Here is a 26,646-nt window from a genome sequence, read left to right on the forward strand (position 1 = left end):
GTTCCAGCGGGTGGGGCCCGATTTGAACTCAATCCTCAGGGTGTTGGGAAGCTGGTAAAGTCTGGCGAGGATGGGGCTGATTGGCTCATGAAGCTGAGTGCGGGAAAGGACACAAGCTGCAAAGTTCTGAATAATCTGCATCTTATGGAGGGAAGAGTTGGGAAGTCTGGCAAGCAGGAAGTTAGCTTAGTCAAGTCTGGACGTAATGAAAGCTTGGTTGAGGGTTTCGGAGGGGAGAGATAGTGGTGGAGGCGGGCAGTGACACGGAAGTGAGGGACGGTAGGACGAGTAATGGCATGGATGTGGGGTTTAAAGGACAGTTGAGGTTCGAACAAGATTATTAGTATTATAAGTGGTCATGATCAGTGTAAAACGAGAGTTCCATATTGTTAAATAACTCTCGCGCTTGAAATAGCAGAACCTACAAATCTGTTTCCACCCTCCCCTTCCCTGAGGCAGATCTTCATCTCCTTCTCTGGTTCTTTTGCTTCAAGTCTCTGGTCCTTTGGTGTAGCTGCCCAGTTTTAAGTTTTGTCAACAGGTGTAATATTCTGCAAGAGTGAGTAGCTGAGGGACCAGCTGTTTAGGGATTTCTTTTTAAAAATGCAAATGAGGTAGAACTCTACAAAAGCTAAAATTTACTATGAAAATTGTGCATTTCTTGGCAAACTTGTTTTAATACTTGTTAAAAATGTTACTTTACTATGGTCAACCATGCATTATTCTTGGTCTGGTGGTTCATTAAATTACATTAATGAAAGTTTGGAGGGATACTGTGAAACAACATACGAATATAAGAAAGCACTGCAGTTTTCAAAGAATTAAAACTTTGTGATTTTTTTTAAGAGCTGGCTGCTTGTGTAAAGGCTGAAGAGTGTAGATGATGGTATCTACATTGCACATAGACATCTAGGGCATTTTTCTGAATAATCTAACCATTACTATAGCGGGGATACAAATAAGTGGGGCACTGGGGAGTATCTGACTAGATAGAGGTGACCTTTGTTTGCAGGAAGTGCAGTGTGGAGAAAAATCTAGGTTGAATGGAAGGAATAATTGCAAACTCATTCTCTCCTTTCTTTCCACCCCCCCCACTTCCCCAAAGGAAAGACCAGAAGCATTGATGTTTCAAGGTTTGCTCTTTAGTAGAGGCTGCAAAATGCAACTATGTTGCTTGATTTCCAACATATTGTGGTTTACCATGATATAATTTGATTATATTACAGAACTACTACTGTAAAATGTGGAGCTCCGACCTTCTTGATCATTGCTTACTTAAAAGGTAGTTACATACTTTGAAAAACATTTTTGGCCTTATCTAAGTGACTGAGGGCCTTAAGTGTTTTAGGGGGTGACACATTGCTAAACATATTCCATTAAAGGTATGATGACTATGAACAGCTGAAAGATTGGTAGATTGTGTTATAACAACATTTTTCAAAAAAATTGAAAGTTCATTTATTTAGTCACTGAATCACAGTGAGTCTAAATGGTAAACGGCTTTTACCTTATCCAGATGTTTTTAATACACAGTATAAGGTTTTTAACCTACATTATTTGAGAGTTGAGCTGTGAAGGTAGAAAACACTGTATTTCTCCCACGCGACCCGCCCTACCATCGGTGGCCGGGCTTTCAGCCACTCTGCCCTCACACTCTGGAACTCCATCCCACGGTCCCTTCGCCTCGCTTCCTCCCTTGCATCCTTCAAGGCCGGTCTCAAGACCCTTCTCTTCGACCGTGCCTTTGGTCTCCCTCCCACCTCTCTGCCTTCCCTCACCACTACACCACCCCTCCCTCTTGCTCAAACCTTTAATAGTGTAGTATAAACATTATAAAACAAGCATACCAAGGGTTCTCATATCAAATATAGAAGTTATTGAATTTCCTCTCCTTCTATCGGGTAAAAACATATATTAATTATACTTTTGATCTTCAGGAGATTTGTATTCCCCCTCCCCGATACCATCAAAACTGTTTTATATTTCTGAGTTTGGTTAAATTGTTCACTTAACTTACAAAGAAATAAAACTGTAGCCTCAAATGGCAAGCAGTTAAAACTATTTGTTAAGCAGTTAAAACTATTTGCCGGAAACTGTTTGTGTCTATGACTTAAATTCCCAATCTTGAGACAGTCCTTTGGAGCAATACCTTTCTTCGCTTAAAGATGGTCAATTGAATTACCTTTTGATTGCCTCCTATTAACACTGGTGGAACACAGGTGCAGGTTGCTTTCAGGGTTCTTTCATATGCAACTAATTTACAGAAGAACTACGACTATCAGCAACCTTAAAACAATGAATAATAATTATTACGTCTTGCATCTGATATTATAACTTGTATTGTTAGCATTTCAAATTGTTTCACAGGATTTATTATAAGTGTAGTACTTGTGTATTTGTAGGCAAACAAGGCAGCACAGCTTCAGGACTTTGACTTTGCTGGAAACAAACCAGGGAAAGGCAACACCTGGATCAATGTACATACACATTGTTGTTGGAGATGGGGGAGCAGGGTAGGCAGTCTTTTTCTGGGAATTGGCAAGAGGAGCCGCTTTGCTCATAGACCTTCTCCAGATATTGAGCAGTATGAAAGCAAATTAGGAGCCACAATTTTGTGGTTACATAATCTGTAGTTTTTCTATTATAGGCTGCAATGGAATCTGGCACACATTATCCGCCACACTTGTTGTCTATTCTCTTTCCCCACCCCCCCCCCTGCATCCCCTTACCAGTCGGGGGTTTTCTCTCACTCTTCTCTTTCTCTTTCCCCCCCCCCTCCCCCCATCAAGAGCTACTGTTTGATATGGTTCCACAATATAATACATGGACAGATAATTAGACATGGCATCAGCTGCAGGCAAGGGCCTGAAAAGGAGGACAAGGAAATTACAGTACTTTGAAATTTTTGTAATCTTTTTAAACGTATGAGAGAGCACTCAAACACTTGCTTCTCCTTTCCTTGAAGGCAATGACTCTCGCTTGGGAATACTTCTGTGGAGCTCCAGTTCCTCATCCACTTTTGTGAGCCAAGATTGTGTCATTTGAACTGGATACTGTTTTGCCTAACTTTCCCACATGTACTTGCTAACTAGAATCACAGGACAGTGATTAAAAATGGGAATTGTAGTTTTGTCCTTTCCCCTAGCCTTGGATCACTGAGGATAATAATAGTAAGATATAGTCCGATTGAGATCAGTTAATTCAGCACAATGCACAGTATATTTTGTATTGTTTTCAAATCCATTTGTCTGATATTTGCTTGTCTTGTATGTACAGTGATATCATCAGTCATGATGAGGAAGTGCTGACCCTGCCCCAGTTGGATTTTATAAATCCTAACTACCAGTTTGTAGCCCAGCTTTACTCTTATCTAATACATTTTAAAAGATGAACTAAAAGTACTTGTGCAAAATTGTTTACTTTCTCCTCTGTTTCCCCCTCCCATGGAATCATTTTTGTTTTGACATGGGGTAAGTTTACACAGATGACACCCAACTTTATCTGTCTGCCTCCACCCTCAACTCCAGAACTACTGACGTCCTGACTGACTGCCTGTCCGACATCAAGTCCTAGACGAGGGACAACTTTCTGCAACTCAAAGTCGTCAAGACAGAGGCCCTCCTGATTGGCTCGCACCAGCATCTCCGCACCTCAGGCGCTGACAGCATCAGCCTCCACGGCTGCACACTCAACCTCACTCAGCCAGTCAGGACCCTGGGTGTCTTGTTTGACCCTGAACTCTCCTTTCTCCCCCACATCCGCGCCATGACCGAGACTGCCTACCACCACCTCCAGAACATTGCCAGACTCCGCTACTGCCTCACCCCTCAGGATGCCGAAACCCTCACCCACGAACTTGTCACATCAAGGCTCGATTATGGAAATTCCCTCCTCATCGGCCTTCTCAACTCTTCCCTTCACAAGCTGCAGATCATCCAAAACTCTGCAGCTCATGTACTCTCAAGCAACAGGGTCCGTAACCCCATCACTCCCACCCTCGCCGATTCCACTGGCACCCCCCAGAGGATCGAGTTTAAGATACATGTCCTCACTTTCAAGGCCATCCATGGCCTTGCCCCCTCCTACCTCTCTGACCTGCTGACTCCCTACCAACCTGCCCGCTCCCTCCGTTCAGCAAGCTTTGGTCTGCTTCATGTTTCCCGCCCGCTCCACCCTACCATCGGTGGTCGGGCTTTCAGCCTCTCTGCCCACACACTCTGAAACTCCATCCCACGGTCCCTTCGCCTCTCTTCCTCCCTTGCCTCCTTCAAGGCCAGTCTCAAGACCCTTCTTCGATCGTGCCTTTGGTCGTCCTCCCACCTCTCTGCCTTCCCTCACCCCTACACCACCACCTCCCCCCATGCTCAGGCCTTGACACCTGACTGTTCAGCACTTTGAGACATCCTCCCGACATGAAAGGGCTCTCTAATTTTGTTGTTGTTGATACTATGGTAGCATTCCCACTGAATAGAAGCATCGTACTGGATACCTTAGACTAGTTCCAAGGCAGTACAAATATTTGGATTGACATGACATGAATTGCTCAAACTTACATTTTTTTTACAAATCAATCCCAGATGCTTTTATGGTCCTGGAAGAATGTAATGTGCAAGAATGTAATGCACTCTTTTTTTCATTTTTGGTCTTATGTTGGTATCAAGTGATGGATAGCTCCTGCAATTAAATTCAATAGCTTGAAAGGTAGGTATGAACATCCCATGTTGCCCAGTAGGTTAAATGGGCAATAATATTATTTTATACTTTTATGAAATCAATTAGTCACGAATGGAGAATACTTACTGACCTGCGAGGGACAATTAACAATAACAAAAGATGTGAGATTCTATTTCTCGACATAGTCTTTAACCAGTCAATTGACCTATGGAGTAGTTGTTTATTGCACTTAAACTACAAGAATGTTGATTCATTTTCAGACTAATTTTTTGTCATCCTAAATGGGTCCAATTTGCAATCTTTTAAGTATTAAATGGGCAAATTGGTTCTTTTTTATTTACAGTGCTATATTTCTTTAATATCTTGAGTCATTTATTGAAATGAACAATTTTATCTGAATTTTCACCAAAACATTCAGTTAAACATTACAAGATTGATTTTATGTACAAACAACTGCAATAAGTTGCTTGTGCTGCCTGTGGTGCTGGTGCTCTATCCCGCAATCCCTCCGCTTCACCCCCTCTCTTGCCTCCTTCAAATCCTGTTTGAAGACTTTCGTTTTCAACTGCCTTCGACCACCCTCCCACCCCCACTGCCCTCCTCCCTTTCTGACCCCACCTCCCAGCTTTGGTCCAAAACCTCTGATTGTTCAGCGCCTGGAAAGTCTTTCTGACTTGAAGGGTGCTATACAAGTGTAAGTTGTTATTGTTGTGACATTCTTTTAGAAGTGTGAAAGGCTTATTCATAATGTAAAACTAGTACATTTAACATATGTTCATTTGTATGGTGAAATATTACAAAATATCACTTCTGAAACTGGAAAATAATTTGATTTTAGATACAGCATTGTTTTATCTTGTGAGTTTTGGCTGCTGAGCAAGGGGAAGGTGATCATTGGTGCAATCAAAGATGCAGGTTTTTCTTGTGATAACTTGAGATCGGTTCCAGCATAAGTTAATTGTCCCTTTTAATATTAAGCTTTAGTTTGGTGTGAACTTTTATACTACAGGTCAAATGCGGAGATTCTGGCGACTATAAACCTATAATGGGAGCCATGCCATTAAACTGTTTAACCTTTTTAATAATAATATAAACTCTTCACTTCTGACAGCACTTTAACTCCTCCCTTCTACTGGGATATAGTTTCACTGGTGCCTCTCTGGTACCTCTTCGGTGACCATTATTCACATGTGAGCTTTAAAAGTAAGTGTTGGCAGGTTCTTTGACTGGGTGAAAGATCTTGTCTTCACCTAAGTGAGTTTGTGTACACCTTCCATCTCACCTACCTGGATAGCAAATCAGGAGCAGGAACTCCTCCCTAATCTGGGAAACCCTAAGGCAAATTGTAGCATTAGACTGCTGCCATGGTTAAAATCCATTACTTTAGCACAGACCAAGATTTGCATGTGCTGCCTTCTACATTGTGCAGTACCAAATAAGCCTTTGAGGAAGGAACCTTGAGAAAAAAATGATTGTTCTACAGAGACTGAAATTGAAGAGGAAGAAAGATGCTGTGTAATTTAGCCCAGGGAAGTTTGAAGGGTTGGCTCAAGCGTAAACCAGGTATGTGCCTAATGTAGAGCAATCCTTTTATAAAGAGGTTGTTTAAGTCCATAGCTCAGGCCATGTTATAAGCGGAGCACGATTAAATGGCCAACTTTGGGTTGTCGGGTTGCTGCTGATGTTACGTCCTGTGCATTGTGTGCTATGTGCAAATTGATGTTAGTTGTTTTCTTTCACATGCAGCGCACAGAAAGTGACACAAGCAATGACTTGGCAACCCGCCATTTTGTGATCCGGAAAAACAGCTGGCCAGTACTGGAAGCCATGTGTACCTTGCTACAGGATGCCAGCCCTTATATAACTAAGGCTACACTATCATGGGGCCTTCATAACGGAGTTGCACTGTACTTGTTAAAGTTGCTTACCAGTAGAGGTAAATCATTGGTTACATTCGGAAGACTAGGTTAATGGCTTTCTTCCTTCTCTAACATCCAGGGAACTGATTTTCCTATTAGAAAGCTGGCAGGAGGTGCAGTGACACTGGAAAACATTCTAAAACCAGCTCTAATTTTTATACAGGGTAGTTGCAGATTGCTGAACCAAATTGTCTTTTTAGTTGCATCAGTAACGTGACCATATTTTTTAACTCTTGAACTTCGCAATATTCAGATGTTTCTTGTGTAAATTATTCTTTAATAGTATAAAATTGTTTCTCCCCTCGGCTGATTGTTGAAGAGCTATTCCTGCCCGCAGACATTCATCGGTAACCTATTTTTAATTAAAAGATATATAGAATGGCTGCAAATGGAAAGGATTAACTTTTATAGTTTCGGAGTGCTTGTGTCATTACTGTGATCTTCGCAGGTTGGTATTAATCTCATTGTGACCTCATTATTGTAGTGTTAGTTACGTTTACAAAATAGAATTAATCTCTTTTTGTGACATCATTACTATAGTATTACAAAGGATTACATTATTCAATCCTTGTGTGTTTGATTTAGAGAATGTGAATATGCAGGGTAAAATCCCATATTTGTTTCCTTTAAAGCCAGTCTAAAATTTAAATTCTAATTCCTGGGTAGTTATTGATGTCCATGTCAACAAGCTATATTCACTGAATTGCTTAAAATTGTGAGTCTGAAACCTCTGTAGGATAGTAACCAGAAAGGAACTAAGTAGGCATAAAAATCTCAAGGTATTTTACCCTGTAACAGTAAAATTATGAATGTTCCAGGGGTCACTTTTCACTCCTACATAAGCGGAACATTGAGTGGTGTATAAAGAATAGAAGATTATTGTTGCTTTAGTAAGCTCTTGGGCACTGGTTAAATATATAAGTACAGGAATAAATGTTTTTCAGTCATTCATAGAATTTCTATATACACCATGAATATATAAATGTACAGTTTTAGTTCTAGCTCAGCCTTGTTGCTCTATCTACTGCTAGAGTCTTTGTGGGCCCTTTCTGTTAGAGTGACCAGAGCAGTATGCCATACTCCATTTTCAACCCGGCCAGAGTATTGTATACTTTAGCATAACTTCTGGGGATCTAAACTCACTGTTGGCAGTTGATTCCTGCATCCTGTTTGCTTTGTTTATTGTTGCCTCACACTTTTTGGACATTGTGAATCAACAGGTCAGTGACATACCTTGAGCTTTTCTACTTATTAAGTTCTATCCCACCATAGTGTAAATGTAGATTTTTAATTTATATTTTCAGCATTTATCTTTCAAGGATTTATCTTTTATTGAATTTAAATGTCTTATTGTCCATCACCTTGGGACATCCTCCCGACGTGAAAGGCACTATACAAATTATATACAATTAATTCCTTAAGGTGAAGTCAGATGGCCACTGACATTATAAAATGATTTTTGTCACTGTATGATGTACAGTGATATGATTGGAATAAAATTTCAACAGTAGAAAAGTTTTTTCAACATAGTAAACTTTTTAAGTAAATTTCCATGTGTTAAATCATTTTTATATTCACTGTTGATTTTTAAAAGGATGATTACATTCTACGTTCTTCATCAGGTATTTCATTTTAGCACAGTAAAAGGTAAACTGAATTTGAAGCTGTGCACACATAGTGAGTTAGTGTAAAGATGCATGGGTTGGAGAGTCGTGAATATTTCATGATTGCACGTGAGATCATGTGCAATCATTGTCTTTTTCCTGTACTTCCGTCATGTCTTTTAATTCATAGGTAAGTGGGTGGCACCATTAACTGAATTGGATGCCTTTTCTGTGAATTTGCTTAAACCAGGAAGTGCAAATATAACTTCCTAAAAGTTGTTTATTTAAAAAAAGAAATTTGTGTTTTACTTATTGTAGTCTTTCCTTGTTGGTTACACTTTATTTTCAATGTTTGGCAACATCCTTCCTTCAACTATTGCACCAATCTTTTGTTCCCCTCAGGCACTGCTTATAACTTATCCTAAAAGTGCAGAATATAAAATCAACATTGTTTTGGTGCTTGAATGACAACACTCTTCTCGTAGTGCTAAATATGATAAATGTCGGTGGGGGCATCATTGTCCAAAAGACCTATACAAGAGTAGATCAACTATCTCCAGTGCAACCACCTGAGTAACAATCAGCAACCGATGCACTGTTGGTACTGAGGAATTTACTGAATATATCCATTGACACAATGTGATGCACTTTGTTGGTACAGTAACTGCGGGACTGTTATTTCCTACAATTGTGTTGGACAGCAATATTGACTCACACCCATGTGTGGGACATTAAGTACCAGGATCAGGTATCAAACTTCGTTCACATAATCACAACACCAAGGTCATGATGCATGACATTGGCATTGAGGTTCCAGTACCATTCAGCACTAGACCACAATGAGTCAAAAGATACTGTGCACTTGCAGTTCAGTCCTGTCAGATCATCAATCAAAACTCACAGAATGACTCTGCCTCTCCTTACCTTTGGGTAGACAATAGTCCTTGGGCAAAGGATCAGTTATCAGTCACCTGATCAATTTAATCTGCTTTCAGTGCATTTGCTGCAATTACTGGACAGTGTTAGGCTAACTGATAAGAGTAGCAAAAAGAGTTTGTAAAACTACAGTCCCTTATTTATGTAACTTGCTGTGAAGAAAGACTGAACAATTTTTATATTGCCTATTTTTAAAATAAAATATTTTTATATTTTATATTGTAAAAAAAATTCAAAGCATTTCACAGTAATTATTTTCACATGTAATGACTTTACCTGGCAAAGAACTATCCTGGATACAACTAGGTAAAGGTTCTTCCGATAAATTTATCCCTGCAAATGTCAGTCCATGCCTGGTTTCCACCAGAGACTCAACTGAGTGACCATTTGATCCATATTGTGCTGTCTGGGAGAAAATTGCATCTACTCTTAAAATTGTATCTGTTCTTAATCCGAGAGGGATATCCCCTTCATTTTAAGGCACTGTTTGTTTGGGTCTGAATGGATTTCTCTAAAGAAACAAAGATCAAGATGCAAATTCTACCATAGGTAATCCAGTAATCAAGGTTATGAGCACATGTGACTGCGTGGCGGCAATAGACCTGAAGGCTGCTGTGCATTTTTCAGAAATCATCTGCAGTATAGTCTATGTATATAACTGGGTTTAAAACCAGTTAAATTGGGGGAGGAGGGATTCTGAAGTGGCAATTTTGTACTCTAGAATTCATTCTGTTTTTATTGCTGGAATAACAAGTCTAGTCCTGTAACTTATATATTAAAACTTAGTGGACACAGAAAAATTAGAATTTAATCTTAACCAGTTTCAAACTGATAGTGGGATGGCTCCTTTTAAGATTGAATCCGTTCTTCAGTTGACTGAGTGATAGAAAATGATGTTGATCTCTGCTCCCAGATTATCCATTATACTTTTTAAGAGTTAATTATTAGTGGGAATTTAATGTATTAATTTTGCTAGACATAAGAACAAATATAGTTGACATTAGGGAAATGCTATTGTAACTGGGTGTACATTATAATAGATCATTGCACTAACTGCTGGATATAATCCAATAAAAAGTGGCCTTGAACAAGTAAGAATAAGTGTAGCACTGGTAATCTATCAGCAAGCTTTGGTTTCTTGCCAATATTGTCATCTTTGAACTGTGCTTTCTATTTTTAATCTGAAGTTTGTAATAAACCAAAAAAATGAAATGATTCTAATACAAAGAGGATGCAGCTATATTTTGGAATTATAGTCTATGCTGTTCATAGTTGAGTTCTGTTGTTCATGACAGTGTGTTCAAATTTGACCCTTTTCTCACTCTCTCCACTCACCCCCCCCCCATAAAGAACCCGATCTTCCATAATGGGATTATTTGGTGAAGGTTGATTTTTTTAAAATTTATTTAAAGATAGTAAATAAAGATGCATGTTTGTGTATTTATCTTTTTTGATGAACAGATATCCCATATGTAAAATTCTATATGATGCTTTTCAAGTCTAATTGGCTTTGATTTTTTTTTGGCTGTGCGTATGATTAATTTTACTACATTTACAAAATACTAGAAATGTGTGCCGAATAAGATATAATTTCAATCCTGCTCTTTCAACCTCATTTCCTGTAGTGGTCAAAGGTTCCCAGCCAGAGATTTTTTTAAGTCGCACACCAACCATTCATATTGAAAACAAGGTGACCTCTAGTGGCTGAAAAGATGAGTTATTGCCAAAGAAGTCTAACCTGTTAAAGGGAACTTGAGACTGTATTTAGTAAATATAGTAGTATATTCACAATTTATGTACAGTCTGATCTAGAAAGATCAGTGCAGGCACAAATAATAGAATCTTGCTTACGCAGTTATCACAATCTCTGACAATGTCTTAGGAAAAAAAAATCTCTTTTGACCACTTATCTGAAATGTATAATAGAGTACTGCAAAGGGTGGATGTAAAGCAAAGCTATGGCACTTAATATAGTAGGTCATTTATTATAGTTGTAAACTATAGACTGTGAGTTCAATGTCCTAACCTGCGGCGTATATTCACAAACCCACCCCCTACCAAAATATTTTCATGTGCTGCTGCCTATGCATTAAATTCTTACATATCACTCTTTTTTCTCTAATTAGTTTCAGAACATTCATAGTATGTTAGATCGTTTATCTTTAATAATCTTTGCATTTGATTTGGCACCTTATGCTGATGTTTTAAAGAGCTTCACAGCATTTTATTATGAAGTGTAGCGATTGTGTTTGTAAGTAGACATGACATCCAGTTTGCACACAGCAATGTCCAACAACAGCCTTGAATTGAATAACCATTTTTATCTGGAAGATTGTTGACCAGGACACCGGGAGAAAATTGCTTCTCCTTTGGCATAGATTCTTTAATATTTATCTGAATAGAGTGACCCAACCTCAGTTTAACATCTAATCTGAAGGATGACGAGTCTGATAATGCAGCACTCTCCCACATTGCATTGGGGTGTCAGCCTGGACTGTGAGTTTAATGTCCTAACCTGCGGTGTGAATGAAGAATCTTCTGAGTCAAAGGATGAGCGCCACCAACTGAGCCAGGCTGATTCTTGAATCTAATTGTTCAGCACACGGGTCAAAATATTACTTCAATATCCTAATAGATGATATGTAAAGTTCATCAGAATATTCTTATTTGTAAAACTTCTAGCGCTTTGATCATTTATCATTGGGTTATTTATGTGACATTACTTCCCATCCTCCAAGGTAGTTTTCTGTTTTTTCAAAAAGAACTGTTGCTAACAACAACATTTTGTGCTGCACCTATATTGAGAGGTTGTCATTCCAACTATGTCCAAATTGCCTTCAATCTGTTCCCATTTGATACTATTGAACAAGGCGGGTGTAAAGTTTTAAATTTCTTAAATCTGTATATTATCTAACCCAAACATGAGGCTCTGACATATTCAGTGTCTCCGAGACATCCACATATATAGTTCTTCTCTTGTGAAGTACAACAGGATTCGATGCACTATGTTCCCAATGCTTATTCCTTATTAGTCTCTCTTAGTCTCTGAACAGCTTTAGAAATGAAAAGCGACTATGTATTAAATTCTTTGACCAGTTGCCACTCTTGCCTATCAGGGAATCCAGCCCTGGGTCTCTGTATGTGTTAGTTTGTCTGATGTTTCAAACACTGATTTACCCATTATTGAATTTTAGTTAATCACAAGAATTTATTCTGTGATCCAAGCTCACTAGGATATAGAGAATCCAGGGTTGATCCCTTTTGTTTCGTCAATCTGCCATTGCCGCTTAAAGACCATAGACATTATCATTGGGCTGTGCCAACGGCATTGAATACAACTATATTAAGTGACCTACTATATTAAGTGCCACAGCTTTGCTTTATGTCCTCCCTTTGCAGTACTGTATTATACATTTCAGATAAGTGGTCAAAACATTTTTTTTCCTAGGACTTTGTCAGAGATTGTGATAACTGCGTACACAAGATTCTATTATTTGCACTGCACTGATCTTTCTAGATCAGACTATACATAAATTTGGTCTGCTGTGTTTTGAAGACTTCTGCAGGAATTGCATTTGGCCCAAGAGCCTTGCATGTTTGACTACGCCAACTACATCTTGGTTTGGTCATGTGCCAACTCATACTGTGTGGAATATTGTTTGGACATTTATTGGTTCCACATCCATGTTGTGCCAAGGACTTTGCTGAAGTACTCAACCCATTGTTGGACATCTGTGATCATTGTGCTGGTTGCACTTTTTGAGCAGGCCAAATTTTGTGGGGTTGGTACACAGATATGTATGTTGGCATGTTGGAAGCAATTGCTGATAAAGATGAGTTTGGATCTGTTCAACCTTCTTACTCCATCAGTTACATTTTTCACTGCAGTTTTCCACAGACCTCGCAATGAAGCCATTCTTGAAATTAATTTCTAATTATAGTTTCCTTTTATCATCCCTTTTGGAAAAAATAAAATTCTGCCTTTGTCTTTAATCATAGTTGTTTATGGGACATTGTTTTGTGCAAATTAGATGAAGTGTGCGTCTATACAATACAGTCACTGTACTTCACAATGTACCCTATGAAGCACTTTGAGATATCCTCCTGAAATGAAAGACTATATCAAATGTAAGTATTATTCTACTGTATTCACCTCCAGTTAGAGCTTCTGTATGGGTGTTGGAATTCTTTTTCTATACTTGTCTGACATGTTCTGCAGCATTATCGTACAGCAAGCCATTTGCTTGAATTTGTTTAGTTTAATTCTATTGCTATAAGTGACGTCTTTTACTTCAGAAAGGTGATTAGTTGAGCAATCTTCACTGGGTATGGCTCTTATGTTTTTTATACCTTGGATGTTGCATTGGTGAACTGTAATGCAGTAATGAAGTTGATCAACTAACAGTGTCTTGATTGGAGTGTGTATCCATCAACTTATTAATTACAAGGTGATATTCTTCGTAAATTGTTTGTTAGACTCTTTTCCAAGACAGTTGTCTCATTCAACCATAGCAATGAATTCCCCTGGGATTATTCGTTGGCCTCTCTAGGTACTGCATTGATCAAATTGTCAAGGTCAGAATTGTTCTTTGATACTGTTGTTACTGTTAACTGTGGATGAATATCCTACCTTTTTCTTTAAAGGCATTGGTTAACAACTAATATCATAGTATTGACTTCAAATATATGTATATAGATCATGACAGGCTGTTTCAACTTGTCCAGAATAGTAGAACCAGAGGACATGGCATGTGATTGAAGGGGGGTAAATTCAGAATGAATCTACGCAAACACTATTTCAGTGAGTGAATAGTGAACCTGTGAAACAGGCTCCTTAGGGAGATGGTTGAAGCAAGAAGTGTTGATTCTTTCAAACAGGTTAGATAGTTTCCTTTTAGGAAATAACATTATGGGATATAGTACATAGGTAGTTTAAGACATGTGTGCATGCGACCGCCAGGAAAGTGGAAGGCGAATTAGATGTACCTTGGTCTTTTTTCGTCTAGCATTTCTTATGTCCTTAAGTAATAAGCACTGATGAAATGGTGAGCTTCTGGTATTTATTCGTCCCTTTGTAATGTCTATAAGCTGGTTAACTAGGCTGATCATATTTGAAGTCAATACTATGAAATCAGTTGTTATCCAATGCCTTTAAAGAAAAAGTTAGGTAGGAGATACCCTTCTGCATCCAGCTTCTAGGAAATAGTTCTCTGCATCCTGCAATGTCTGCTTTCAATTGACAAGCTTATCAGTGATGTGTGCAATCCTTCTCATTCATCTTGTATTCTGTGCCTTTTTGCTTATCAAAACTTTTTTCAATCTTTATCAATTTGGGATTTGCAATTTGCTGTTTTATGAATCTCAATTTGATAGTTGTAAACCAGAATTTACAGTAGCAAATGTGGTGTGTAAACACATCACTAAAAAGCACGGCTGTTTTTCTATGTAGAAGTGATATCTGGTCCCATGCAAATATTTGGTCTTTTGATTCTTGTCTATTTTATATCTTTATTGGAACATTATAATCTATTTTGTAATACACAGGAACACTAGCAGTAAAATATATTGATGTCTTGATTCTATTCAATACCCATTGTTACATATGCTTATTTATTTTATGGTGGGAAGCGAGGAAATAGAAAAGGAGAAAGAAATAGAATAGCTGTCCAGAAGAGTGTTCAAAATCATAGAATTATACAGCACAGAAGGAGGTTAATCGTCCCATCATGTCTGTCCCGACTCTTTGAAAGAGCTGTCCAAATTCATCCCACTCCCCCTCTCTCTCCCCATAATCCTACAAATGATCGGAAATAAAAATAATTGCTTTGTATGCATAAAGGAATATTGTAGGATGTGGTCCTAAAATGGCCTTCTGCTGAAGTATTTGATGCCAAGTTACTGTATTAGATGTATTAAAAATCATACGATGAAATCAAAGTTCAGGGTTGAAATAAAAACATAGGTGGTAACCCCCCCCCCCTTAACATAACCATGCCATAATTATGCACACCACTTAATTTGTATTCTTAATTATGCTTAAAATAGATAGCTATGTCTCAATTAATAATGGCGAAGGAATTGTTGATGCAGTCGTACAGAACACTGGTCAGACCTTGTTTGTAATATTGTGTTCAGTTTTGGGTACTCAACCTTTGGAAGAATATATAGGCTTTGGAAGGTGTCCAGTGCTTTGCCTGGAATGATGAAGAGATTAGGCTATGTTGGGAGTCTGGGGAATTTTTTATATTGCATAGAGTTGAAGAGATTAGAGGGATATCTAATTATGTTTAAAAATAATGAGGGAGTTGAAAAGTTATAAAGGGGTGACCCAACAAGGACCCAAAGATTTTAAAATTAAGGTCTCTATCAGTTATAAACTGCCCAGTAGAAAATTGTGTACTCGCGATTTTCCGTGAAATCCGCTACAAACAAACCCCCTCTGTGAAAACCTGTAAAAATGAAGTTTGCATGGTACCCATACTTCTGTGCGCTGCTGTTCGCTTGATGCCTCTGTGCCGCAGAGCTGCTATGCTCATGCGTGTGCAGAGTGGGAAGTGTTGGGATTGTGGCAGCGGCATGGGCAGAAAATGTGCTTTGCTTCCCCTGATGTGCTGCCCTTGGGATTGTCTAGGTCTCTCTCCTCTGTACGTACGTGTGTGTGTGTGAGTCTGTCTCTCTCTCTCTCTCTCTCTGTCTATGGATGTGTGTGTTCTCTCTGAGTGTGTCTATCTGTGGTGCCGGGCCCTAGAGGCACAAGGTGGTAGATTTTAGCAAATATTTCCGCAATTTTCTATTGATCTAGTTATAAGTGAGGTCAGAAAAAGTGTGGCAAGAATGTTGAATGCACGTGCAATACTATAGCTGCACAATTAAGATGTTTAAAAAGCAAGCTTAACTAATAACGTGAGAAGTAAAGGTATTAAAAGATATGGAGAAAATGTTTTGGGAAATGCAATTAAAATCTGTGACAATCTGGTAAAAGGGAAGGACTAAATTACCTATTTGGCCTGCTCCTATTATGTTAACGGTGCAGACAGAAAATTTTGAACTGTGATAGTGTTGGTCTTTAAACTTTTAACAAAAAACTTTATAACAGCAAATTGAGCAATTAAATTCAAGCTTTATTATCCATATAGGTCTTATTTTAAATAAAAGAAGCAATGCAACCGATGCTTTTTTAAAAAAAATCCACTTTTATTAACATGCAATAAGCATACTTTTGATGCACTTTCACTGCTCTTTTTGATGCCCTCTAGAGGCTAAATATATTACAATATTCCTACAATAAATGTATCAGTATTTTCATTGAAGGACTACTTTTGAAAAATTGTATAAAATATTTAAGGATTCAGTACTTGACTCTCAGTAACCATAGTTTCTTGGGTATACAACAAAAGTTACTGTAAAAGTTTTCAAAAACCTGGAAGCAAAAGCGTTTTCAAATACCTTTTGAACCTGATTTAAATGTTCAGATAGTTTGATGTGAGTACTGTAAGATGCTGGGTAAATCGTGTGAAAAGTAGAGAAACTGAACTTGAAGTTCAAGTGGACAGCACTTTGAAAACGATGATGCTGTGAAGAATGCTGTTCGTCAATGGCTCCATAACACAGAACCGTCATTTTATCGCTATGGCATACTGGCATTGGTTCCAAGCTGACGCAAGTGTGTAGATCATGATGAGGATTTTATAGAAAAATAATATAGAAAATGCACTGGTGTATTCAAAAAAGCTTCTTTTATGTCCAGGTTAAGTTTGTAAGTTAACAATTAAAGAATTTTGATTAAAAATAAAAAGGATGCGTTCCTTTTGGGGCATCCTTCATATACTATCACAAGGTCTTTAGTGGGAACTTGAGAATAGATATGACTTTGGTTTAATGGCTCATATGAAAGACTGAACCATGACAATTCAGCACTCATCAGTACTGCAATGGAATGTCAGCTTACATGCTGGAGTTTAGTGAAAGGATGGAAGACTACGTAAAAATAAGACAAGCAAATCAAGTTTTTAAGTCTACTGTCCCTTTAAAAATGTTGCGTTCTCCCTAAATGCATGATGGGTAAAAGTGGTACCCTTTCATGTCGGGACGTCCTCCTGACGTGAAAGGCGCTTTACAAATGTAATGTTGTTGTTGTTGCTGATATGCCAGAAACTCGTATGAATGTGTCAAGCTGCTTATCGTGAATTTCAATCGTAATTTTTTTGGTGACCTATTGGGTTGCAGGTTTTATTTATGGTCTGTGCTTATGTCAGCCTTGGCACCAGTTTGGGTACAATTAAGCATTTGTGGTGTTTCAGTTGACCTTAGCTTCCATGGAGTAGGGAGGGGAAAATCAGCCAGGGTTTCTGCTATATTTCCTATCCAGTGATTCATCCTTGAAAGTACATGGATGAATTTTAATTGAGAACAGGATTTAGGCTTAGCTGTGAAGCCCTCCATGATTGAATATTTTCTGAGCAGTCATTTATTCCACATTATCACTAGCTCATCAACAAATGTTGTGCATTCCAGTTCCATGTATGGCAAAAGCCTTTTTTTAATGCAACAGTAGTGTAGAGAAATGTTATAATGAAAAGAATTTTAGAAAAGGCAATTTGTGTTCCTAATGGGATCAATGATCTGTCTTGTGTGTCTAAGTGCTCTGGGACGCTACCCAGTGCGAGGGGTGCCATATAAATGCAAGCTGGTCTTGTCCATGCACGGACCGTGGGTGGCCAAAAAACTATTGCGTCCAGATTTGTAATGGAGGAGCTACTGATAGCAGTTAAAAGTGTGCAACTTACCAATATGAGGAACTGTAAGCTTGATAGACCTCCTGTCCAGCCTGGGCCACCCAACCTATTTTGGCTGTTGCCTTGCAGGATTATCAGGAGCTGGGTGACATGAATCCTGACCTTCCTGTCCCTACCTTGTGACAATTCTACCCCTCCTGAGTTCCAATGGGAAAAAAAGCAGGCAATGAACAGTCATCCATTGTGCCTTGAGAGTATTTCAGAATTGTCTGGCTCGGCTGTTGAACGCGAGGCCACCAATGGGAGCTGATTCCTCTCTGCTCTCCCTTTGCTAGGCATGTCACCATGGAGCCAGAGAGACCCCGCTTAACTCCTTCTGGGAGTAGTCATCAGGGAGCAGGTTTGAACTGGATGGATAGCTAGTACCTCCCACGTGGTGAGCAATACAGCTTTATGTAAGGCATGTGAGTGCATTGCTGCCGCCCTCCAGACCACTAAACAACATGTTAAATTGGTCCACTAAAATGAATGAATTAATGGTCTCATTCTTTCTTTGGAAAATGCTAATCTACTTAAATGCAAAATGCATGTTCTGTGCAGGGAGAATGATTCTTTATTATGAAACTAAACTACTATGATGGAAATTAATGGGCCCAGAATACTTGATGTACATTTTGATAGTGCATTAACCTATCGACTAGTGTGAAATTCTTCTCATAAGTATTTTTAGACAGGTTTTGTGGTTTCTCGCTGACTTGCGCTTGACAGGAAGTACTGTTTTTGGATTAAACTTTTCCATATTTTGCCAGCCCTTTTTATTGTTGAGTAATTTAGATTGAAAATTAAGATTTATTAAAAAAAAACAAGTTTTTTGAAACAATTCATAAAATAACTTGTATTGTTTAGTGATAATTTGAGTTTTGAAGCTTGTGAAATGTGCTCTTTCATGTTAACAGGAAACTGCAAACATAGTTTAGAAGCTGTGGTTAAACTGGTGATTAGGGTGACAGCCTTTTTAGTTGCAAACAGGAAGTTCGATTTGCAGACTCCATCTACAGTGCTTTGCAATAAACACAGTGTTATAAATTTGTAGCTCTTAAGACTCTAAATGTGACCCCCATCCCCCTTCAAAACGACAGATGGCTCAACAAAGGGATATAAACAATCAACAGTGTATAGGGAAGGAATCTTCAAAGACCTCTTCAGCTCTGGTGAAACTGGAAGTCCTAGCGAGCAGATTTTTTTATAGTCAACCACTGGTGGCTACCATTGAGCAAGGACTGCACCATGTTTCGCAATACACTCTTAGTTGGGATCAATGGAGTAAGTTTTACTGTTGATTTTAGCAAGCTGGTTTTGTAGAAAGTAATCATAAATCTTAGCCAATGAATTTTGCTGCTGATTATAAATGTGTGGATTTGTGCAGTAATTTTACAATATTAAATTTTACAATACCTGTGTATAAAAACATTCCAAGATAAAGGAACCACAAACTGCTGTTAACTCAATGTGTATACATCACTAGTCAATCCACAGGAAACATGTTGGGCTTTTTTTGGTTCCATATATCTGCAATTCAAAGAGCACTGTTTGTATGGAAATGTTAAGCACATTATTTTTGTTTGGGGTGGGAATGAACTGCATAATTTTTGGCTGATGTAAACGCCAAATAACCTGGTTTAATTCCAGCAATGCAACTGGTTATGTTTGCAAATTTTATATTTAAAAAAATATTTTAGGCTGAGTACCAAGTGGGATTTCCATCCTTAAGGGTGGGAAGAGAAGGGAAGGAACAATAATTTCGAACAGCTTCAAAGATTTTGCATTTATTCACCATTCTACTAAGTGGGTTTCATTCTCTTGGAAGCTTCTTAGATTTACTGGTGCGCTCACACCATACATTCCTCAGTCCCTTCATTATGTCCCATCCCTGTGGATCTTTGTCAGTATCGTGAATTTTCCGTGTTGTAATGCGAAAATGGCTTCTGGAATATAAATAGAGCCATCATTTTTACATGTGCAATTTGATTATTTAGTAACAGACTAAAATATATATATTGTTTATGTTCAATTTCAGAGTTCTCGACAGTCATGCCATTTATACTTTTAGAGATTATGGTATTAAGTAATCCAATGCTAATTCTTGGAATGTTTAATATTCTTTCAAGCCTTTGAAATATGTTCTGCACTTTCTATTCCAGAGCACATCACAGGTTTTGCAAGTTTATAATGCTAAATATCAAGTTCATATGTTTATATTAAACCATAGAACATTTAAAGCCAAACCTTTTATGGGAAATATAAAGTTAAAACAGGAATGTAAACATTTGTACTCAACTGGTATTATGAGGCATTTAGATATCAGCTTCTTATTCACTGAAATTTCACACCCTGGCCTAACCCATGATCTTATCCCTATCCAGGCTTATCTGCAAGAATGATGCATTTGCTTAATTTCATTACAACATAATCTTGTCATGTGATACAGAAATGGGGGAAGGGGGAATAAAGAAATCTAATGTGTACAGTATTACCATTTTAAAAAAAGGACAAGTTTTCTAGAATTCATCTCACAAGTGTAGATGATCTGGGCAGTCTTCAATGTAAGTAAGCAATTTGAAGTGCAGAGCATTGATAAGAATCACATACAGAGTTCCACTGAAAACATGAAACAGGTTAGTAGGACTGTTTCCCTCACATGATGAAATTCCACTCGGTCTTGGCTTGTAAGATAGTTTTGTCTTTAATTTTAAGATTTATGGATGTTTATTTTCATCAGACAATTTTCTTGATAGAACTCTATGAAGGTCATGTGTACTATTTTTAAGGTTATCCTGACTTTCACACATGCCAGATCTAAATATCTTGAAAAATAGTTTTAATTGAAATGTTAAATTTGCCTCCATGTCCACAAGGACTAAGTTGCAACGTAAAGTGCCTTTTGTACCCACCAATCTTGGTTTGACTCTTAAGCATCATTAACATATTTTTATAAATCATTCCAGGAGCTATGCAAAGTTTTGTTTCTTTGTTTCTTTAACTGAAAAATACTGAAAACTCTCCAATTGATTGCAGTTTGATTTTCTGACATTAGTGCGTTTGTTTTCACACTTCATTCCTTAAATATACAGTAGATACTAAACAAGCAGTCCCAACAAAAAATATTAGGCAACTTACACTCTCAAATGTTTTAATAGTCTCATCCTAGTGTAGGCATAACATTTCTAAACTACATGACTCATGTTTCCACTACCTTTTATATTCAGACTAATTTATATCATGACTTATGTTGGCAATATCGGCACACTGATAGCACCTCACAATTTTCAATTTAGACACGTGTTCAGTAATTCAAGCAGCTTTGCTAAGTGCAGTTCATCTTTTGTACATTTTGGTGAAAATATTAAATTTGACAGTTGAGTTGCCTGTTGCTAATTCGACTAAGATTTTGCTAAAGGTGATGTGTATTTTCCAAAGTAACCAAAGTGTCATTTGTAATTATTATACTTATTTCAGATTTTGTGTTGCAAAACTGATTGAATTATAAAAAAAATTCCCCCCTCCCATTGGTTATTTACTAAATAAGGCTATCAGCCCAACCCATATTTTAAACCCCACTTTGATGTAGTTTGATAATAATAGTAATAATCCTTGCACTTGTTATAGCACCTTATCATGTCTTCGAGACATCTCAAAGCAGTTTACGGAATATGCTGTAAAGTGAATTGACTATATATTTTGTTTGTGAAACGCGGCAGTGTGCCGTAAACAGCAACAACAAGATTCCATTTGTAGAGCGCCTTTCACGTCGGGAGGACGTCCCAAGGCGCTGTACAGTTGGGTCAGGACCCGAGCAGGGGGTAAATGGTCAGGGTGAGGGGAAGGAAGGAAGGGAGCGAGGAGGGGGTAGAGAGTCGAGAGAGGAGCTGAAGGCACAATCAAAGAGAAAGGTCTTGAGACCGGCCTTGAAGGAGGAAAGGGAGGAAGCAAGGCGAAGGCACTGGGGGATAGAGTTCCAGTCATGGATTGAGTGATCAAATTATTAATATTTTTTGAAAGGATTAATACCCCAGGAAAAGCAATCCGCCAATCAACTTGTATCCGGGTTCCTACTTTAATGCTAGGTAAAAAGAGGCATATGAAGTAAGGAAACTTGCCCAACGTTTTGCCCTCCCGGGAATCGAACCCAGGTTGCACCAATCAATAACAATACATTTATATAGCACCTTTAGGTAAGGAAGGCATCTCACAAAGTGCTTTACACAGCTAACTGGTCATCTGAGCTGGTGCAAGGTGAGCTGGGGGGAGGTGACTGGAAAGGAAAGTTGAAAGCTAGGTAAGGCTGGCTTTAAAGGCGAGTAGGAAAGCGGTGAAGCAGAAGGAGGAATTTCAAAATTTGGGAGTAGAATGGCTGGAAGTTTGTCCACTGCTGGGCTACTTGTAAAGCTCCAACATTGTAAAGCTTCTTTTAACATCTTATTTGCTTAAAATAGCTTCTGGTTGAAAACAATTATTGAGTCCAACCACATTAGATATTTGAATATAATTTACTTGGGACACTGTTACTTTCTTTTTAAGTCATTTGAAAACCAGTTAAAAACATTACCCTATATCCTCCAAAGAAGTGTTTAATCTATTTTATCAGTTTTAATTTCTTATTTTTAGAACTGTTTGTAATGCAGTTGGATAGTTAAATTTAAAATCATTAAAACAACAACAGCTTGGATTTATATAATGCCCTCCACGTTGGATGGCGTCTCAGAGCGCTTCACAGTAACGGATCCTGGGGCCGAGCCAGGGGGAGGAGCAGGAAGGTGATCAAAGGCGCAGTTGAAAAGAAAGGTCTTCAGTAGAGATCTGAAAATAGGAAGAGAAGGGATGAGGCGAAGGGAGTGAGGAACGGAGTTCCAGAGCCTCAGAGAGTAGTGGCTGAAGGCATGGCCGCCGAGGGTGGAGCGGAGGACTCCGGGGACAAGGAGGAAGCCAGACCCGGAGGAACGAAGGCACCGGGCACTGTTTTGAGGAGAGAGGAGGTCAGAGAGCTAGGGGAGTGCGGAGGAGTGGAGGGATTTGAAGATGGGTGAGGAATCTTGAAATCGATCCTCTCTGGGACAGGGAGCCAGTGCAGTCTGGCAAGGACTGGGGTAATCTGGAAGCGGAGTTTGGTGTGGGTGAGAATGTGGGTGGCAGAGTTTTGAATAATCTGGAATTTATGGATGGTAGTGGAGGGGAGGCCGGCGAGGAGGGCATTTGAATAGTCCAGCTGAGAGGTGACAAAGGCATGGACCAGGGTTTCAGCAGCTTTTGAAGTGAGGTATTGGTGGAGATGGGCAATGGGTCAGAGGTGGAAGAAAGCGGTGCTGGTAAGGGACCAAATGTGGAGGAGGAAGGATAATTGGGGGTCGAACCTGACACCTAAACCATGTTGATTATTCATTCTTAACATTTCTATGACTACCATTTTGGAATCTGCATTCTTTTTTTAAAAAAATCTATGCCAACATTCACTTTGTCCAGCATTGAGTTAAGTAACCTGTATAATTTTTTAAAGAAACATGATTTGTGAAATTACTGGAAGACAAAGTAAAGTAAGAGTCGTATTAAGCAAAATCAAAGCATGCAGTTTCTCTTTATCAGTTACTCAGTTTAAAAAGCTTGAAGGTGATCAATGTTTGAAGCAGGGAAAGTATATTAAAATAAGTTTCTAACAATTTTTATTTTTAAAGTCCTGATCACAGTAGTGGCATGTGGAGTTCTGTTACAGCCACTGTATAGTTTATTTTGTGTACGATTGTAATAACATTTAGTAGCTAGTTACAACCACTTTAATCCAAAGGGCCTTGAAGGGAAACTGAAATGGGTATTTAAAGAGTTTGTCTTTGTAGCATCACAAATGGCTTGATTGGAAGCAGTTGGGCTGTAAGCACCAATGATTTATGTTCCTTTACCAACCCTCTTCCTGATACTTTATTTGTCATGTTAAAATTGACCTACTTGCAAATGCAACAGTGTAATTTTCCAAACCTAGTCTGGTTGATTGCCTGCGAAAAAAAACGCATGATATTCTATTACTATGTTTACTATTGGTCACAGTTGAACCTGAAGTTGAGAGGATTATAAAATCTATAATTTTATTCAGTTGCTATGACCCTTGGAATGTCTTGCAGAATCAGCTTGTGGTTAGTTTTGAAAATAATTATGTATGCTGGAGACAGATCATGAAGGTATTGAAGGTGGCTGTTCAGATAGTTCTCTCCAAAGTGGTATCCAGATGTAAAAGACATTTAAAAATCGGCAATGCTGTGCTAGTGTATTTATGTGAAGTGACATTTTGCAAAGCAGAGAACCTAGAAATTATGCCTGGAAATTGCCTATCATCTCCCTTCCCTTCCAAAGCTCAGTTTACCAGCCAGTTGTGTGAAGTGTTTTTAGATGTCATTCTGATGTGAAAGGCTCTGTATAAACATAAGTGTTGTGTTTCTTGGGGCTGGTTTGCTGATATCTCGATTTCTCACCCTGCCCTCCCCCCCCACACACACACTTTATCTGTGATAGAGATGGAAAAAGTAGGATATGGAAAGAGTTGAATAGAGTATTGTAGTCCACATCAGGCCTGATATTGTTGGTGCGGGTTAACATACTTGTCTTTCATTAAAATATTTCCATCTGCTTTAGATTCTGTTTAATTTCTATATGGGGATACAGAAATGTGATTAATTTTTTAAATGGGCTGATTCAATCCATTGACTTTTGACTTCACATTGTTTCATTTATCAACTGACTATCCTTAAATGGGTAATTTAATAATTTATAGGCTTCAAAAAGCATACAAGTGAAGGGAATAAATGTAATTAATTCACTGACAGAATAAATTAATAATCGATTGCCTTGCTAGAGAATTGATTCACAGTCTGAAGTGAATAAATAATTGATCAAGAGTCTGAAGTAAAAAATGCAGCTTCCCTTGTGGATCAGGGAGTATATTTAGAGAGTAACTGAACTGTTTGGACCACAAAGGTTCCAGGTTTCAATCCAGTTCTGGGACTCAGTGATCTGGGACGCTACCCTGTGTGAGAGGCACTATATAAATGCAAATTTTTGTTTAAGTTGGGTGGGGCATCAGTAAGTTTGCTCTGATTGATCTTAGCACTCCAACACAGGGAGCAAGTCTATTCCTGCCAGGTTTGTACATGATTATGTTGAACACCCAGCTATTGCTTCTTATAGATACTGGAAGCCAATATTGCAGCGAGAGGCGGAAGTCAAATGCCTTCACTTCCTGATTTTCACTGACTTAAAAATGGTTCTTGTTTTAATGTCTGCTTAATTTACAAGAGGAAATGATAGAAAATATGACATGGGGGAGGAGGCCCTGGTAGAGATCAAAAAATGTTTTCTTAGGAGACTCTGCTTCAAAGTTGCAGACTTTTATATTTATAAATTATACGATGCAGAAAGTAAAATGCCACTGTATTTTCAAATTTGTTTTAGTGCTGAATCAAAATATTATTCGCCTGCTTCTGCTGAATGCATCCTGATAACGACTCTTCAAAAGTCTCTTGTTTGGTGTTGTACAAGTGATATAATTAGCTTATCTGTGCTACATTTGCAGTGTATATTGTTAGTTGCCTTTGTAGCCAGCTCACTGCAGAGATGGAATAAGTGTTCTCCTGGGATTTAACGCTACAGGATAAACATTCTATGTTTGTGTTCAATTCCATTAGGTGGGTTATTTGAAGATTGTATGAAAAATATTTTTGAATAGATAATACATTTTAGTGTTCTGATTGGTATAGAGTTCCAAATTTGAAGCCATGGCTTTCATTCCAATTTTCCTACTTTTCATAAAATCATATTTGTTTCTTGAGACCTAAGAAATGCCTAAAATAACTGTCAGCTGTAAAGAGTTTAGCTATTTATGCTTCAGATTTAAGACCATCCCAATCTTGTTCCCTACACTGCTCCTTAGTGTTCAAATGAGTTTCAAGGATGAGATTAACTTGTTCAGATTTGACTTGTTGCAGTATGTGGTCTGTGTTTTGAGGAAAGAAGCAAATATTGACCTATCATCCTGAAGCCAAACAACCTCAATTGGCTAAGCATAAAGTATTGATTAAATAGTAGAAAAGTACATGTTTTTAATTCAATTACTTTTTACAAGAGTTTAGTGTTTTTTTTCCGAGACTTTACGTTATTCACAGATTCTCACTTCTTCCACTCACAACGTCAATTACTAACTGGGGAAAAAAAAGTTTTGGAAGTGTGAAATTTGTTAAGTAATATATGTTTGTATTTGTAACCCATCCTTTCTACTGTGGTTAAATTCATGAACTTTTTTTCTCTCCCTCTTCTTCTCGTCATCTCATCCCTTTGGTTACTTGGGGTGAATTGTCCTGAAAACCCTTGATGAACTATAGAGACCTTTGGTATGCGCATTATTTCATAAGAAGTCCAAAGTCACAGAAAGTAAATTTTATACAAATGATATATCCAGAAAATTAACTTTTACATTTATTTTAATAAGTACAATGCAGCAATATTAACCTTAACACTAGCCTTGACGGGAGTATATGGTATCAATCTACAATTTGACATTTATGTAGTCTATTCCTATCTCTTTCTAGACATAATGTATTTTACTCTTTGTGACTCGGTTATTGTATGTTTTATTCAAACTGAGAAAATGCTAATTGTGTCTGTTTCATGTTGAGAAGACTGAGGTACCATGACCAGTTTGTGGATACGAAAATGTTTAAGCATAACAGGAAATGTAATGTA

At 38.2% G+C, this 26,646-nt stretch overlaps 1 protein-coding gene across 4 annotated transcripts in view; it reads left to right on the forward strand.

The window, feature by feature from the left end:
• prkacba (protein kinase, cAMP-dependent, catalytic, beta a) overlaps positions 1–26,646 on the forward strand; it is a 52,753-nt gene that overhangs the window by 11,257 nt on the left and 14,850 nt on the right. Inside the window, exons 1-2 of one of the 4 annotated variants that reach the window (XM_042334897.1) lie at positions 18,916–19,191; positions 26,286–26,294. The exons of 1 other annotated variant lie outside the window; for it this stretch is intronic. In XM_042334897.1, the coding sequence (XP_042190831.1) occupies positions 19,008–19,191; positions 26,286–26,294 (193 nt within the window). In that variant the 5' untranslated portion in view covers positions 18,916–19,007. Of the gene's footprint in view, positions 1–18,915; positions 19,192–26,285; positions 26,295–26,646 lie in introns of those variants that run through there. 2 more of the 4 variants (XM_007887222.2, XM_007887221.2) reach the window with 2 other exon arrangements.

This window comes from Callorhinchus milii, unplaced genomic scaffold, assembly GCF_018977255.1.
Source record: "Callorhinchus milii isolate IMCB2004 unplaced genomic scaffold, IMCB_Cmil_1.0 Scaffold5, whole genome shotgun sequence".
Classification (NCBI taxonomy): domain Eukaryota; kingdom Metazoa; phylum Chordata; class Chondrichthyes; order Chimaeriformes; family Callorhinchidae; genus Callorhinchus; species Callorhinchus milii.